The sequence below is a fragment of the Pseudophryne corroboree genome, chromosome 3 (genome assembly GCF_028390025.1).
Source record: "Pseudophryne corroboree isolate aPseCor3 chromosome 3, aPseCor3.hap2, whole genome shotgun sequence".
Taxonomy (NCBI): Eukaryota; Metazoa; Chordata; class Amphibia; order Anura; family Myobatrachidae; genus Pseudophryne; species Pseudophryne corroboree.
The window spans coordinates 631,002,918-631,021,673 of NC_086446.1; the positions used below are offsets into that span (position 1 = coordinate 631,002,918).

An 18,756-nucleotide genomic window follows, 5' to 3' on the forward strand; every position below is an offset into this window, starting at 1 on the left:
CTGAATAGTAAACTACTTGGACGTGTTATTCAGAGGAATATGATGGTCTATGTAAAGTGTCTTTGGTGTTTATCGTAAGGACAACTGTACTGCTCTCTAGATAAAGTGTGTTGTGTATCGCCTGCAAGGGATTAGTGTCCCACTGGAAAAATCCTCGTCACCATGAAATGTAATTCACAGCGTACATGATGAATAATGTGCCTCAGTGATGGTGTGATACTTGTTTGTATTAACGTATTGTTTGCAAAAATGTCTGTGTGATTTTAATATTGGTCAAATCTTTCACATTTCATTTAACAATGTACATCCAAAGTAATCCTCTCTGCAGCAAATCCATAAATCTCAAGCTCAAGAACTCAGCTGCATCAGTACCTGCTGTAATAGTCTTTTACTAAGCAGCCTCTACTCCTAGACTGAACCCCAGTAAATGGGGCTGCATTGAGTTTGTCTTCGCAGAGAAGTGAATAGACTGTATGAATTCTTGGAGGAGGGGGGGGGGGGGGAGGGTATCCTATTAGCCGCAAAAAATGTCAGAGCCGAAAAGGGGGTGGGAGTTCAATTTTCTTCACAATTTTTTATTGTTTTTCTTGGGAGGAGGATCCAATGAATTGTCCCTTTTTTTTTTTTTTTTCTTTTTTTTTTTTTTTTAAACAATAGTTTTTTCCCCACATGAAAATAGAGATACAGAATAGAAAAAGGGAGAACAAAGGGAACACAACCAAAAAGGGGGCAGGAATACCTAGCGTGTGGGTATTCTATAATTGCACATTTAACCGAGGTAAATATATAGTAAGTATAAGCTCAGTTTAAACATCGCACGTAAAATCAACCAGGCCCGTTTGAGCAACTTATGCCTCTATGGGGAGTCTAAAACCGAAAGATCCACTGATCTACAGTACATGAAAGAGTGACCTTGCCCTTCCCTATATGCACACCAATTAAACCACTTCATATGCGGAGAGGATGCAGGTTATATTTGCAATCTGCTGTCTCAAAAGCATAATGTTTCTGAAATCTATTTTCAATGGCTCGTAGATTAGGGACATCAGCAGATCTCCACTTTTGGGTGATCTAATTGCCGTTTTTAACGTCCCAAAAAATTGGCTTGCGAAAAACACATAGGATCTGAAAAAAGTAGTGGACCTATGTATTTTTGTGGGTGCAATCGGGGAATAAAGGGCTTCTTATCACGAATAAGTGCCAGTATCGGGATAGCCCCAAGTGAGGTAATAATCTGCTATAATTTACCACTGCTAATATGATACCACCCTTAATCTATTATTTGATATATTTTATTAGTCATTCATATAGCTCACAAATATTACACAGAGCGTTAAAGAGGATGCTACCTGTTATTTACATCAGTCCCTAGCCCTGTGAAGCTTACATAATGTTACAGTGCAGCACTTGTCACTGAGGAGGAGCCAGCATTTTGGTGCCACCCCCCCAAGCACGTGCAGCCTACACCCCCGTAGCGACACCACTGGTCATTAATACATTTCCTGCCAAAGCAAAACTGTATGCACATGCTTTTTTTTATTATTATTCTTTTGTCTGTAAAATAACTAAAACCTTTCTTCATTTTCCAGCTTCTTGGCAACTGGGAGGCCCAGCTCAGAAGGATATTAAAGATGATTGCAGGAGGCGGTCTCTCAATCACAGGCGCCCACACTATGTGTGGGGACTATCTGTACAGTGGCCACACAGTTATGTTAACACTGACATACATGTTCATTAAAGAGTGTAAGTACTTGATCACTTATTTTGCAGTATCACCGAATACATTAAAGTGTGCCAGTCACTTACAATCCAGCTAACCGCTTGGAGCCCTACACTTTATATTCATGACAGTCAAGCCAGTGACAACAAAGTTTCTCATCAGGATTCTATTTTCTAGTTAATTGATTGGAATTATCCTCAAAATGGCTGTCTGCTCTGCATGTAGGTGCTGGGTACACACTAGAAGTATCCATTGCCTTAATTCCCGTTGTACGTAGGAACCACTCCATGTAGTTTTGGCCCATTTTTCGGCAGTCACCCAACATTATCTGTGGAAATACGGTTTACCATTTTACAGGACTGCATTGATATTTAATATTAACCGTGCAGTGAGCTGAAAGCACGGAACGTAATCTCTATTAAATTGTAGTAGGGAAGGTTGCAGAAAATCACCTAAGTGTCTGAGGGGCGCTTTGGTTGTATTGACTCAACTATTCCTGATAAACTGTCTTTAAAGAAAGTCATCCTGACCGCATTCTTACCAGCCTTTGTAATATAAACCTAGTCACCGTAGCCACAGGAGAAAATAGGGTGACTTTCATTGAGGGACTGTGTAGCCATATTGTACATCACTTCTAAAAACCCATATTAAGATGAGCATGTGCATGTTATGCAGTAGAGTTGAAGCAGGTTTTCTTCTCTAAATTCGCAAATGCTATTTTTTACCTGAAGAAATGTGCATTGTGCTCCACTATCAGGGCTGGCCGTATATCCAACTCGGAAAGGGTGGTATAGGCTGGTTTATGTCAGGAGGTCTAGTTTCACTGTGGTAGCAAGAAGTGTGAAAAATATGTACCCTTGTAAACATGCATTGTATACTATATCTGTACAGTGTTGTTAATAACTATTAAAGTTGCATTACTATGTAAAATAAGAACAGAGCACTAAGGCAAAATTAAAGTATTTGGTTCAAATCAAGATATACTGTACTTCCTCCGACATCACCTTTAAAAGATCAAATGGAAATATTCTGTATTGCTGCAGACTGTACTTATGATTGTAACAATGTAATTGCAACTGCCTTATTATTATTAGCATAAATGGGGATGGATAAAGATGCATTCAGCCAGTTGGAATCGGACACTGATGCATTCTTCAGAACACAGTTTGCACCAGGAGTCAGGCACCAGCAGGTGAAAAAAACTCCACACATATGTCAACATGGGAAGCTTTTTGCGTAAAACGCCCCTTCCAACCTTCATCCCATGCCCTTTTGCACAAGGAGTTGTATGCTCTTAGCATAGGTCGATATGTGTTAAAAAAAAAATATATATATGTATATTTTTTTATATATATATATATATATTGGGTAGTGAAGAGTACAAGCGCTAATGAGTATAGTGATAGTTATAATGGAATTAATTAGGTGGATTACTAATTCCATTATAACTATCACTATACTCATTAGCGCTTGTACTCTTCACTACCCAATTTTACTATATGTGTATACCATGCACTAATTTTGTATTACGAGCTGCTACTCTTAAAAGAGCTAGACGAGTATTTTCCTTCTTACACCTTATACCGCACGTTTGTACTATAGCGCCTAGGTCTCTATTTCTCTCTCTATATATATATATATATATATATATATATATATATATATATATATATATATATACACACACACACACATTCACACACACACACACCCCGACCTGGGGGTCGCCATGGGGGTGGTGTTGGGGTCCTTTTGCCTTCTAGTTACTCCTACCAACTCATACCACCGGAACCATCCCATACATTCTCTACATTTGAGGTCCATGCCATACGCCTCTTCCAACCAGTACATCTTAGAGTAGCTGTCATTTACCGCCCCCCTGGCACTGCTTCCAAATTAATCGACAACTTTGCTTCCTGGCTTCCTCACTTCCTCTCTTCTGACATTCCCTCCATTATCCTAGGCGATTTCAACATCCCTATTGACATCCCCACACAATCCCCGACCTCTAAACTCCTTAACCTCACCTCTTCACCCTCCCATGTGAATGGGAGCTCACTGGATCTGGTCTTCACTCACCGCTGTGATATTTCTGATTTTTCAAACTCCCCATTTCCCCTCTCTGACCACCACCTGCTTTCCTTTAACCTATCTCTCTCGACTTCCCCATCTACCTCCTAAGGCTACCATCACTAAGCGTAACATTGAGGCTATTGACACCACATTCTTTTCCTCCCTGTTTGACTCACTTCTCTCTCCTATTCTCTCTCACTCATGCCCTGAACAAGCCACTTCCACATACAATGCATCCCTTACTTCTGCTCTTGACTCTGTTGCTCCACCAACCACTATTCACCCTCGCAAATTAACACCTCAACCCTGGCACACCAAATGCACCAGATATCTGCAAAAATGCTCACGTACTGCTGAACGACACTGGTGGAAATCACGCTCTAAGGCAGACTTTCTCCATTTCAAACTTATGCTCTCATCCTTCAGTGCTGCCCTTTCTCTTGCTAAACAGTCATACTTCAAGAACCTCATCTCCTCCCAGTCTTCCAACCCCCGGCGCCTCTTTGCCACTCTCAACTCACTCGTCTCCCTTCCTCACTCTCTGCTCTTGACTTTGCCACGTACTTCACATCCAAAATTGACTCCATACGTCAGGACATCACATCACAACAGACCATCAGTAACCAGCCTTCTCCCATCCCTTACCAACCCTCCCCATCCCTCGCACCAACTCTGACATCTTTCTCCCATGCATCTGGAGAGGAAGTCATGGCCCTCATTCATTCATGTCCCCTCACCACCTCCCCACTTGACCCTATCCCCTCTCGCCTCCTCTGCTACCTCTCTCCTTCTGCTTGTTCCCATCTTTCCCACCTTCTCAATCTCTCCCTCTCATCAGGCACTATCCCCTCTGCCTTCAAGCATGCACTCATCTCTCCTATTCTTAAAAAACCTACCCTTGATCCAAACACTCTCTCCAACTACCGACCCATCTCTCTCCTCCCTTTTGCCTCCAAACTCCCTGAGCGTATTGTCTACAACCGCCTTACTTCCTTTCTTTCCTCACACTCACTGCTTGACCCATTCCAGTCTGGCTTCCGTCCTCTCCACTCCACTGAAACTGCCCTTACAAAAGTATGCAATGACCTCCATGTTGCTAAATCTAAGGGACACTACTCTCTACTTATTCTACTTGATCTCTCTGCTGCTTTTGACACTGTGGACCATCCTCTCCTACTGCAAATCCTTCACTCCATTGGTCTGCGTGACACTGCCCTCTCTTGGCTGTCTTCCTACCTTTCTGACCGTTCATTCTCTGTCTCCTCTCATGACTCCACCTCCCCCTCACTTCCACTAACTGTAGGGGTACCCCAAGGTTCTGTCCTTGGTCCTCTTCTCTCTCTATACGTCCTCACTAGGTAAGCTCATTAGTTCTTTTGGTTTCTAATATCATTTCTATGCTGATGACACTCAAATTTATCTTTCCTCTCCAGACCTCTCCCCTGCTCTCCTCACTCGTATCTCCAACTGTCTCTCTGCTACCTCTTCCTGGATGTCCCAGCGCTTTCTTAAACTTAACATGTCTAAGACCGAGCTGATCATCTTCCCTCCCTCCCGCATAACCTCACCTTCTACAATCTCATTATCTATTGATGGCACTACTATCTCCTCTAGCCCCCATGTGCGCTGTCTTGGAGTAATCCTTGACTCCTCCCTCTCTCCTTCAAACCACACATTCAGCACCTCTCACAAACCTGCCGTTTTTATCTAAAAAATATTTTCAGGATCAGACCCTTTCTGACCCAGGATGCTACTAAGACTCTTATCCACTCACTGGTCATCTCCAGACTGGACTACTGTAATCTCCTCCTGACTGGCATTCCTGACAAATACCTCTCTCCACTCCAGTCTATCCTCAATGCTGCTGCCCGGGTCATTTTCCTCACCAAACGCACTACGTCCACATCTCCTCTCTTACTAGACCTTCATTGGCTCCCCTTCCCTTTCAGAATCCATTTCAAGCTTCTCACACTTGCTTACAAAGCCCTCACCCACTCCTCTCCCATCTACATCTCTGACCTTATCTCCCTTTACACTCCCACACGTCCTCTTCGCTCTGCTAATGCACGCCGACTCTCCTGCCTACGGATTACTTCCTCCCACTCCTACCTTCAAGATTTTTCACGTGCTGCACCACTTCTCTGGAATACCCTACCTCTCCCCCTCAGACTCTCCACCTCTCTACAAAACTTCAAACGTGCTCTCAAGACCCACTTCTTCACCAAACCCAGCCAAATCTCATCCTAAACCTCTTTTCCATGCTCTCTATGTACCCCAACTGTCTCACCCCTGTCTGTCTACCCCTTCCCTTTAGAATGTAAGCTCTCACGAGCAGGGCCCTCTTCCCTCATGTGCTTATCCTTTTCTTACTCTAATAATATTCAACTGCACCAAATCCAGCAGTCTTCTGCCACCTGGTACTTATTCCAGTGTCATCTGCTGATGTAGCTATGATTATTTACCCTGTATTTGTCCTATATTGTCGTCAACTGTAAGTTGCTGTTTTCCTGCTTGATTATTTGTTTATGTACTCTGTAATTGGGCGCTGCGGAACCCTTGTGGCACCATATAAATAAAGGATAATAATAATATATTCTGGCGCTATAGTTGTTGAAAAAGTACCTGCAGCTTATATATGTTATATATGAGCTTATTCCACAGCTGATCACTCAAAGTGTGGCTATTATATTGAGTGATTAGCTGTGGAATAAGCTCATATATAACATCTAAGAATCCATAGTGGAATAATCATATGGGAGCGAATTTTATATTGCTTATATGTGAATGCTAAGTATTATTTTATTTTATCTGGTCTGTGCCAATGATGATGATAATAAGATGACATATATGTCTTAATTATTTCTCTAACGTCCTAAGTGGATGCTGGGGACTCCGTAAGGACCATGGGGATTAGCGGCTCCGCAGGAGACTGGGCACAACTAAAGAAAGCTTTAGGACTACCTGGTGTGCACTGGCTCCTCCCACTAAGACCCTCCTCCAGACCTCAGTTAGATCCTTGTGCCCGGCTGAGCTGGATGCACACTAGGGGCTCTCCTGAGCTCCTAGAAAGAAAGTATATTTAGGTTTTTTATTTTACAGTGAGATTGGCTGGCAAATCTACATCATATATAGTCCTAGAGGCTATATAGATGTAAAATTACCCCTGCCAGTATTCCAGAAAAAGCGGGAGAAAGTCCGCCGAAAAATGGGGCGGGGCTTCTCCCTCAGCACACTGGCGCCATTTTCTCTTCACAGTGCAGCTGGAAGACAGCTCCCCAGGCTCTCCCCTGTAGTTTTCAGGCTCAAAGGGTTAAAAAGAGAGGGGGGGCACTAAATTTAGGCGCAATACATGTATACAAGCAGCTATTTGGGGAAAAATCACTCAGTTATAGTGTTAATCCCTGCATTATATAGCGCTCTGGTGTGTGCTGGCATACTCTCTCTCGGTCTCCCCAAAGGACTTTGTGGGGTCCTGTCCTCAGTCAGAGCATTCCCTGTGTGTGTGCGGTGTGTCGGCACGGCTGTGTCGACATGTTGGATGAGGAAGGAACAGCAACAGCTGGGAAGAATTTTTTTTTACCTCAGGTTTCCTCACAAAAGCCTAAGAAAGCACCGTATTTTCAGGTACAGTCCTTTCGGCTTCAGAAAAGCAAGCGGGTCAAAGGCGCTTCCTTTCTGCACAGAGACAAGGGAAGAAGGAAAAAGCTGCACCAGACAGCCAGTTCCCAGGATCAAAAATCTTGCCCCGCTTCCTCTGAGTCCACCGCATGACGCTGGGGCTCCACAGGTGGAGACAGGTGCGGTGGGGGCGCGTCTCGGGAACTGCAGGGACCAGTGGGCTTGCCCACAGGTGGATCCCTAGGTTCTGCAAGTAGTAGTTCGAGGCGACTCCCCCTCGCCGTTGCCTCACATCAGCCTTGCCTGCTGCCCTCAGAGAAAGGTAGTACTGGCGGCAATTCACAAGCTGTACTTCCAGCAGGTGAAATCAAGGTACCCCTCCTTCAACAAGGCCGGGGTTACTATTCCAAATTGTTGTGGTACCGAAACCAGACGGTTCGGTGAGACCCATTCTAAAATTGAAATCCTTGAACACTTATATACGAAGGTTCAAGTTCAAAATGGAATCGCTCAGGGCGATTATTGCAAGCCTGGAAAATTGCAGGGTATCACTGGACATCAAGGATGCTTACCTGCATGTCCCTATTTACCCTCTTCACCAGGTGTACCTCAAAATTGTGGTACAGGATTGTCATTACCAATTCCAGACGTTGCCGTTGGTCTGTCCCCGGCACCGAGGGTATTTACCAAGGTAATGGCCGAAGTACTTATCCCGTACTTGGACGATCTCCTTATAAAGGCGAGGTCCAGGGAGCAGTTCGTCGGAGTAGCACTATCCCGGGAAGTGCTACAACAGCACGGCTGGATTCTGAATATTCCAAAGTCGCAGCTGGTTCCTACGACGCGACTACTGTTCCTGGGTATGGTTCTGGACACAGAACAGGATAAAAAGGGTTTCTCCCGGAGGAGAAGTCCAAGGAGTTGGCGTCTCTAGACGGAGACCTCCTAATACAAATACAGGTGTCGGTGCATCAATGCACGCGAGCCTTGGGAAAGATGGTAGCTTCTTACGAAGAATTTCCATTCGCCAGGTCCCATGCAAGGATCTTCCAGTGGGATCTGTTGGACAAGTGGTCCGGGTCGCATCCTCAGATGCATCGGCGGATAACCCTGTCTCCAAGGGCCAGGGTGTCGCTGTGGTGGTGACTGCAGAGTGCTCATCTTCTAGGGGGCCGCAGATTCGGCATACAGGACTGGGTCCTGGTGACCACGGATGCCAGCCTTCAAGGCTGGGGGGCAGTCACACAGGGAAGAAACTTCCAAGGCCTATGGAAAAGTCAGGAGACTTCCCTACACATAAATGTTCTGGAACTATGGGCCATTTACAATGCCCTAAGTCAGGCTAGATCCCTGCTTCAACACGGCCGGTGCTGATCCAGTCAGACAACATCACGGCGGTCGCTCATGTAAACAGACAGGGCGGCACAAGAAGCAGGATGGCGACGGCAGAAGCCACAAGGATTCTCCGATGGGCGGAAAATCATGTGTTAGCACTGTCAGCAGTGTTTATTCCCGGAGTGGACAACTGAGAAGCGGACTTTCTCAGCAGACACGACCTCCACCCGGGAGAGTGGGGACTTCATCCAGAAGTCTTCCAAATGATTGTACACCGTTGGGAAAGGCCACGGGTGGACAGGATGGCGTCCCGCCTCAACAAAAAGCTACAAAGATATTGCGCCAGGTCAAGGGACCCTCAGGCGATAGCTGTGGACGCTCTGGTAACACCGTGGGTGTACCAGTCGGTGTATGTGTTCCATTCTCTGCCTCTCATACCCAGGGTAATGAGAATAATAAGAAGGAGAGGAGTAAGTACTATACTCATTGTTCCGGGTGGCCAAGAAGAGCTTGGTACCCAGAACTCCAAGAAATGATCTCATAGGACCTATGGCCTCTGCCGCTCAGACAGGACCTGCTGCAGCAGGGGGCCTGTCTGTTCCAAGACGTACCGCGGCTGCGTTTGACGGCATGGCGGTTGAACGCCGGATCCTGAAGGAAAAGGGCATTCCGGAGGAAGTTATCCCTACGCTATTTAAAGCTAGGAAAGAAGTGAACGCAAACCATTATCACCGCATATGGCGGAAATATGTTGCGTGCTGTGCGGCCAGTAAGGCCCCAAAGGAGGAATTTCAGCTAGGTCGATTTCTGCACTTCCTACAAGCCAGAGGAGACTATGGGCCTAAAATTTGGTTCCATTAAGGTCCAGATTTCGGCTCTATCGATTTTCTTCCAAAATAGAACTGGCTTCACTGCCTGAAGTTCAGACTTTTGTTAAGGGAGTGCTGCATAGTCAGCCCCCGTTTGTGCCTCCAGTGGCACCGTGGGATCTCAACGTAGTGTTGGATTTCCTGAAGTCGCATTGAGTTGAGCCACTTACATCCGTGGAGCTACAATACCTCACGTGGAAAGTGGTCATGCTGTGGGCCTTGGCGTCGGCCAGGCGTGTATCAGAATTGGCGGCTTTGTCATGCAAAAGCCCTTATCTGTATTTTATATGGATAAGGCGGAATTGAGGACTCGTTCCCAATTCCTTCCTAAGGTGGTAGCAGTTTTTCATGTGAACCAACCTATTGTGGTGCCTGCGGCTACTTGGGACTTGGAGGATTCCAAGTTTCTGGACGTAGTCAGGGCCCTGAAAAGTATATGTTTCCAGGACGGCTGGAGTCAGGAAAACTGACTCGCTATTTATTCCTGTATGCACCCAACAAGCTGGGTGCTCCTGCTTCTAAGCAGACTATTGCTCGCTGGATCTGTAGCACGATTCAACTTGCACATTCTGCGGCTGGACTGCCGCACCCTAAATCTGTGAAAGCCCATTCCACGAGGAAAGTGGGCTCTTCTTGGGCGGCTGCCCGAGGGGTCTCGGCTTTACAAATTTGCCGAGCTGTTACTTGGTCGGGTTCAAACACTCTTGCAAGAGTCTACAAGTTTGATACCCTGGCTGAGGAGGACCTAGAGTTTGCTCATTTGGTGCTGCAGAGTCATCCGCACTCTCCCGCCCGTTTGGGAGCTTTGGTATAATCCCCATGGTCCTTACGGAGTCCCCAGCATCCACTTATGACGTTAGAGAAAATAAGATTTTACTCACCGGTAAATCTATTTCTCGTAGTCCGTAGTGGATGCTGGGCGCCCATCCCAAGTGCGGATTGTCTGCAATACTTGTATATAGTTATTGCCTAACTAAAGGGTTATTGTTGAGCCATCTGTTGAGAGGCTCAGTTGTTATCATACTGTTAACTGGGTATAGTATCACGAGTTATACGGTGTGATTGGTGTGGCTGGTATGAGTCTTACCCGGGATTCAAAATCCTTCCTTATTGTGTCAGCTCTTCCGGGCACAGTATCCTAACTGAGGTCTGGAGGAGGGTCTTAGTGGGAGGAGCCAGTGCACACCAGGTAGTCCTAAAGCTTTCTTTAGTTGTGCCCAGTCTCCTGCGGAGCCGCTAATCCCCATGGTCCTTACGGAGTCCCCAGCATCCACTACGGACTACGAGAAATAGAATTACCGGTGAGTAAAATCTTATTTTTGTGTTTAGCATAAACAGATTTTACATGTGATATAAAAAAAAATGTATTTATGAAAGTACTAGTGCTGTCCTTGCAGTTATTTGATGTGTAAAAAATGTTGGAGAAAATACTAGTTTAAGGGAACAAAACGGTAAATGATTTTTCTCTACAACTCTACATGTGTTCTTGTTAGAACTTCTAGATCAACTGCCATTGTATTGGTAAGAAGGGATGTATTTCCTGTATTGACGTTTTAAAACTGTGTTGTTCTGCAAAGACGGAACCATTCCTCAGTACAGGAGCATTCTACCTAGAGATTACAGCTACCAGTGTAAATCATCTACAAAATTATGTAATCCATACTCAAAGTACACTGGTGGAAGGAGAAAGGAGTTAATTGTGAATGTAAAATACGCAAGCAGCAAATGTCACCATAGATTTCCTTTAATATAAACCTGAGCCAAGTGTTCTTGCAGAATGTACAACCCAAATCTTATTTATGTGGAAAACAAAACATTTGGCATGTGAGAACTGTTGTAGAATTGGCGACATGAGTGGAACTTTTCATTTGTTTCATTCAACAGATTCTTCTCGGCGCTTCTGGTGGTATCACTGGATCTGCTGGATCCTCAGTGTGGTTGGGATCTTCTGTATTCTTCTGGCACATGATCACTATACAGTGGATGTCATCATTGCCTATTACGTCACTTCCAGGTGCTTCTGGTGGTATCATACTATGGCCAATCAACCAGTGAGTATGGTTCTTCCCACAGTCATATTAACCTACATCCTACTTAAATATTGAGGTTTGGGGGGGCTTTTTCCCCACTTTTTCCCACTTTTATATTAAACCAGAAGAACGGGTGTGGCAGCGAAAGCATCTAGTATGCTAATTGCTAACCTGGGCCATCTAATACCACGCTCTCTTGCACATCACTGTTTTGGTGCTTTAATCCTGCAAGGACTGGTGAGAGTGGTAGCATGCAGAAGACACGCTCCAGCCTTGGCAAAGATTACTTCTTCCCCAGCATAATGATAATGTGAATGTTGAACAGGGAAGGGCTGACACTTTGTACCTTCATACCTCTCAGGAGCGGTGCCAATCAGGAGAGAAGCAACACTGGAGAGATTGGATTTGACCTAATTGAGCAGTTAGCTCAAATTTGCAGGACTGTGATTGATTTGATAGGGCTATATGTTCCATAAGTTCTTCCTTTTTAATAAATTATGGAAATTCCTGTCACTATGTTGCATAATCCACTCAGGCCTGATGTAAAATGGGGGAGAAGTGGTACTAGCGCACGTTATGTGCATGGATACCCCTTTTCCACTATGCATGACTGCGGCGGTGAGTGGCAAGTAACAGACCCTGTCATTATCGATGCTGCTATCTTTGGGCTCCATTCAATTGAACGTGAATTAAAAAGCACCAGTAAGGAGGTCTGAATTTTGACAGGTGCAGGTGTCGTTACCCCGTTAACTGCCACTGCGGTGGCTCCGGCCTGCACACGGGAGATTTTGCTATAGTAGCGAGGTCTCGCGCAAGTGCCTAGGAGCCGGCCACATTGGAGCTGTGGGGCACTGCCAGGAATTGCCGGAGAGGGTAGTTTACGCTCTCCTGCTTCGGCAAGCGAGATGATCATACATCTTGCTGCTAGTGCTTCCTCAGATTAGAGGTAAAGCAGAAAGACTTCTAGCGCCAAAATCCATGCCAGGATCGTACACCCCCCCCCCCCCCCCTTCAGTCATTGAATAGTGACCAGTCTCCATATTGTGTCATTTTTATTTTATTTTTTTATATATATATTTTATTGAAGAACTGCACAGATAAACAGTTGCTCAAATACTCGCGTACTCGTGTACAATGAAATTAACATAAGAAGCATAATAAAGGAGAAAAGTACAAAAATTATATAGTATGGCTTGTAGACAAATATTGGAGGAGATTCAAATGTTTAAAAAGTCGGTTGGGTGTCTGTTTTTTCCTGTCTATTAGGAAAAAACAGACTTACAACTGACTTTTTCAAACATTTGAATCTCCCCCATTGAGTGAAAACTGCACGTACAAATATTCTTTTGTTAGATGTATAATTTACACCTGCAGATACAGTAAGAAAAGTAGAATGGTCAAAGTAAGGCTAAGTTTCAGCAATAGAATGGAGGTCGATACGTTGATAACATTTCTAAATTGTATCAGGAGGTCAGTGATATCGCTTGGTTTGGCGAAGAGTATGCTTCATATTGGGAGATAGAGTACATATATATATATATATATATATATATATATATATATATATATATAAATAGTAACACTATAGCAGTGATGGGGAACCTTTGGCACTCCAGCTCTTGTTGAACTACACATCCCAGCATGCCCTGCTACAGTTTTGCTTTATGGCCATGCTAAAACTGTAGCAGGGCTTGCTGGGATGTGTAGTTCAACAGCTGGAGTGCCAAAAGTCCCCCATTACTGCCCTATAGCAAAGAATTTTCCTGCCCGTCTTTCTTTCTTTTGTTAATTGACACGTCTAACCAATCAGTCTCCGTATTCTTATACAGCAGGTTATTTAATGTATACAACAGAGTTTAGTTAAATGCTAAAATGCAGGTCAGCTCATTCTTAGTATACCTTTTGTAACAAGTTTATTATTAGATTGTAAATGCTTTCATTAGATGTTAAAGTACGCATTGATCTTAGTTATTGATTTGTACTAAAAGTTCTTAATTATCTTCTCCCTCTAAGGAATGCTGTCTGTCTTGTTTTATCAGAATGTTTTTAGTAGGCTATAGGAACAGTCAGTGCAAGATACTTTGTACTTGTACATACTTTCTAAAACGCTCTCATTTTATTTAAAAAAATAGCAGGAATAGTTGCAAACTTACTGCTCTTGGGACCTAATTCAGCATGTGTTGTAGTTTTGCGAAAAATAGCAAAACTACAACTCCTTTCTCTAGCATGCCAGGTCCTGCCTTCCCTGCTGACATGTGAGCGCATCACTAATTAACTAAGTGTTGCCCCCTGTGCAAAGGCAGTCACTGGGCCGCCATGCTTCGGGTCACAGTGGCTGCATGTGACATCGCGCAGCTTCCGCAGTCTGCCCCGCAACTGTTCCAGACACCCCTGCATTGCCAGATCGCGCGTTCTGCCCCCCCCCCCTTAACGCCGCCATCACGCGCCCCTAAAACACCACATGGACTCCCCGCCCCCTGCCAGGACTTATACTGCAATCACAAATTGCGATTTCCACACTTTAGCGTACAGGGCTGAATCTGCCCCTTGATTCAGTCTTAAGGACAGGCATGGCGGATAGAATACTGGGAGCCCCATGTGCCATCAGCCTTACCCATCCGTAACACATCAACCTTACTTTGTGTAAAGCTGTTGTTTGGGGGTGGGGTGGGGGGGTGCTTTGGAGTCAGTACTGCTCTTCAGTTGTTTGTGACAGGCTGGTGGATTGGTGCTGCTCTGGGACATCAAGAGATGGATGCGTACTACACCTTCCTAACCTCTTCTTTCCTAATGTCGGCTTATTAAAAAGACTAGATTCAGTTATAAATCCCTGGGTCAGCTGTCGTTTAGTGTTAGTGTGCACAGAAGAATAAATCGATTTAATATAACTTTAGTCTTTTAGGAGCTCCTTAACTGTTAGTGATTTAATGCACCGCCCTGAAACAGTTACAGTTGGAACAGTTAGCAATAATAATGAGCGCAAATACACTTGAAAGAATGACAAATTTAATTCACACATGAATAATACATATTCAGTAATAAAACACAAGTAAAATAAAAATGGTTGCTTAGCGCCTCCCATAGAGCATAAGAACACCGTTCTATAGTTCTGGAATAGTAGTTAAAAAGTGAGTGGTATATAGTTTGTAAAGTATCCACAGACTGTGCTGCCAGATGCCTCTAGCAGAGAGCCGGCACCAGATGCCAAGCGCCGAGATGGAAAGGCACAGTAGCAGAGTGGCACCCAGCAGTTGGAAAGGCACTGCTAGAGGCGTCTGGCAGCGTCAGTGCTAACCTACCCCCTTCTGCATCGATACAGTTACAGGTGTGCCTTCACTATCACAGCTGGTTTGCAATACAGGGAGTTTTTGAAAAGGAACCCTTACAGCGATGAGCATTTATATATCTTTTGTGAGGGATTGTCTATTACAGTGCCAATTGCCGTTACATGGTGGGACTCATTACATTCAACACCTACGGTCTATACAAGTCTTTATGTGGATACTTTACAAACTATGGGGATAATTCAGGTTGGATCGCAGTGTGCGATCCAACTGACATTTTTGCTGAAAAGATCGCCCGTTCTCCGCATGCGCCTGCATTTTCTGCAGGGGGTCCTCAGAAAATGCGATCGCCTCTGCCTGTAAATCAGACCACTCAGCACGCATCTCTGGGGAAATCTCCCCGTCAGTACGGCCCTTTAGAACCTGTAGCATAATGATTTTTTAATCTTCTTCTTTTTTTTTTTTTTTTTTTTTATTACAGCAAACAGATCTGTTCCTTGATTATTTATTTTTATAGATATATACTGTACTATATTGTAAGAATCTGTACATTGTAATTCTTATGTGTATTTTTGAAGGTCCTGAAAGAGGCATCAGCATCCAACCTCCTGTCCCGGGTATGGTGGTACAGACCTTTCCAATACTTTGAGAGAAATATTCAGGGTATTGTACCTTGTTCCTACCAGTGGCCCATACCTTTGTCATGGCTGCCCACTAGGCACGTGAAGTACAGCAGACTGATAAATGAAGCGTAACAACAGCAGAAGATAAGTGTTGTAAAGGGAGCTCCAATTTGCTAAGAACTCAGACAATGCCATATAAGGAGACTCCTTCCATCGCTCTTCATGTTAAGTTACCATGACCTTTTCAGTTACCTGGTCAGCACTGTGATAATTTTCTCTCCAAAGGACCCATGATGGAAATACATGGAAACCAAGAATTTATCATGCACTCTATACTATTTCCTGCACATGTGGGAACCACATTATTCATAGCGATGCTTGTTTGTATATGAAGAAATTATATAAAACGGTTCTATTTTATACCCTACCTGTGTCTTTTCCAGTCATGTCTGGGAATAAAACATTTTTTTTCTTGGGAAAACATTATTTCAGAACACTTAAACTCAATACAGGGCTCTAAGCCATTTTGTAACCAATTGTCTCTATGAAGGCTTTGAAGTACCTGAACAAACTTGCACTGCAGTCCCACAGATCAAAAGAGGTATATTTAACTTTAGTTAAATGTAAGATTTTTCCCTTTTTTTGCCTTGCAGTTTTGTTTAGTGTTTTTATATGTGTTACTTTTTAATGTTTTACTACTTTGAAAGCTTTCAGTTAAAATCCAGCAAACATATAAAATTAAATTCTTGTATTAAAAGAATAAATATAAAAATAATCCAATATGTACCTCTGGTTCCCAGTGCAGGTTTTTTTTTCACATTTATTTTCTGAATTATATATGGCATATTCGCAATTTTTCTTTTTAAAGTAAATTATTTTTTATGTATCTCTTATGTGGGACTGCAGCTTGGTGTTTGACACACTTTCTACCTGTTGCACCAACGCTCTAAAGACAGACAACAAATGGTTTAGTAAATTGATTTTATAAAAATCTTTAGCAGCGGTCAAAGTGAAAATTACTCTGTTGTAAAGTGACTTTTCTAAGTATTTCCTACCTTTATTTTTCAAAATGATGTTGATAAAGATAACATTTAAAGATTTTTACATGTCAAAGAGAAGATCTAATTGGGAGAGAGATTTGTAAATGTTACTAGTGCCTTCCTTGTCTTGATTGTATGGTCAGTAGGCAGTCTTAAATAATTTTAAATAAAGTATTCCATAACACATTTGAAGAACTATAGATATATAATATGTGGATATGTTATTATATTTTTTTGTTTTGCATTCACATACAGAACACACTATCGCAGATTTTGTTGACTGTAAACTAGGAGAAATTTGAAGATAACTGATTTGTTAACTGTGTATCCCATTCATTTGTTGTCTGTTCAGTCAAGATTTTTTTTTTTTATTTAGTGTAAAATATATAAAGCACCTGTTCGTTATCATTTTAGAAACCTTTTTTGGTCACATGTTAAATCTCCATTTAGTGTATTAAAAGTTTACATCGGTTTCATTTTCGGGTAGTGTTCTGGAATAGTCAAAAATATTATTTACCTGGGGTTCAGCCACCCAATCTTCCAGGTCTCCCGATGTGCCATGTTATGCTATCCACACTGATGGTGGGACTTTCTTAATTCAGATGTGTTATCGGTGCCCCTAATCTGTGAATGTACCTTTCTTTTAATTGGAAATTTGCAAAAGGGAGGCATCAACAACACTGTTACCTGTTTATTACAGGCATGCAGCAGAAGCTTAGTGGAGAAAGTCAATGACGTAGGGGTCTGGCCTTATTAAGGGGTATGCAGTATTGTTGCTTACCTTAATGGTGCCACCCACATTTCATTCTTGGGTAAAGGTGTACTTTAACACCATATCCTGTTTATATTTGATACTTCAGAATATTCAGATTATATATGTTTTATTTGTGCTGTAACCATATTTAAAAGAAAAGTATTTGATCATATGATTGCCAATGTACAGGATATAATTTTTTAAGAATGAAGAAATCGATCTATAATTGATATATATATATTCAGATATATATCTTTTCTGTATTTTCTGTAAAACAGAGTTTTCTTCTGTGTATGTATGTATGTTTTTTGGGGTGAGGGAGGGTGGGCTGTGTATTCACAAGGTGATATTTGTACTGTAAAATCTATTGGTGATTTGAAAACAAAAAAGTTTCAGAAAAACGTAAAAAGCAAATAGAAAACACTTGAATTGTGTTTGTGCTTGTATTTATAGCCTTACCATTCATTCGGGGCAGTATGGCTCTCTCATGTCTTTTGTCTGTTTATGTCGTCTTCTATTATTGACTTAATCTAAAACAAAATAAAAACTCACACTTTCCAAAAATGTTGTTTTAAATGTTTCCTTCCAATGCTTACCTATGTGTTTTCACTGTTCTTTTTGTCCCATTGCTATTTCCAAATCTGTTGATTAAAATATATTTATATTTAAGTCACTATTGTGTTGCATTTAATGTACTAGTTATTTTGTAGGTGTGGCTCGCATACCAAGACGAACAAAAGCCCGGTACCATATATTAGTGATTTAATTTTTCCATTAAATGGTAAAATAAGCATGAAAATAGAATAGTAAATTATCCCCTTGCTTTCACCCAATTCTAGTGTATAATTATATCCCAAATATATTGTATTTAACTTAAATACAGGGACTCACCTAGAATACTCTCCTAGAATGTATGACCTTGTTGCATGGAGTCGCCATTATATATACTTGGTACAGTATCAATACCATTAAAATGAATGCAATGTATATGGAAGCACCTGTGGGTTGCACTCTGGGTTTTCCAGAGAACGGTACAATGCAGAGGCCTGAGCATTCAAAAACGCAGCACAGCTTGGAGAAGCTTATTTGACCTGATTCAGGTCCTGACGCTAGTTTGGGGTCATGCCATGTTCGGTACTTTGCGCAAGTGCAGTAAAGGTCTGCGATGTAGCCTGCAGATCGGCACCAGAATGTCAGTGATTGACATTCTGGTGCCAATCTGCAGGCCTCAGTCTCCCAAAGTAGAGGCATGTCACCGCCATTGTGGGGGAGGAATGAGGCCAAGATCTCCATCAGAATACGGAGAATTCTTGGCCTCTGTTGTATATGCGGTGCCCCGGTTTGTGCAATGCATCTCTGATCAGTAAGGCAGGCAGTAGGCGTGACGCCTCCTGTTGCAGTAACATAAAG

At 42.9% G+C, this 18,756-nt stretch overlaps 1 protein-coding gene across 4 annotated transcripts in view; it reads left to right on the top strand.

Moving 5' to 3' along the window:
• SGMS1 (sphingomyelin synthase 1) overlaps window positions 1-18,015 on the top strand; it is a 622,085-nt gene extending 604,070 nt beyond the window's left edge. For all 4 annotated transcript variants that reach the window (XM_063961726.1, XM_063961727.1, XM_063961728.1 and 1 more), the window contains 3 exons: window positions 1,590-1,743; window positions 11,500-11,666; window positions 15,508-18,015. In XM_063961726.1, the coding sequence (XP_063817796.1) occupies window positions 1,590-1,743; window positions 11,500-11,666; window positions 15,508-15,684 (498 nt within the window). In that variant the 3' untranslated portion in view covers window positions 15,685-18,015. The remainder of the gene's footprint in view (window positions 1-1,589; window positions 1,744-11,499; window positions 11,667-15,507) is intronic.
• The last annotated feature ends 741 nt before the right edge of the window (window positions 18,016-18,756 follow it).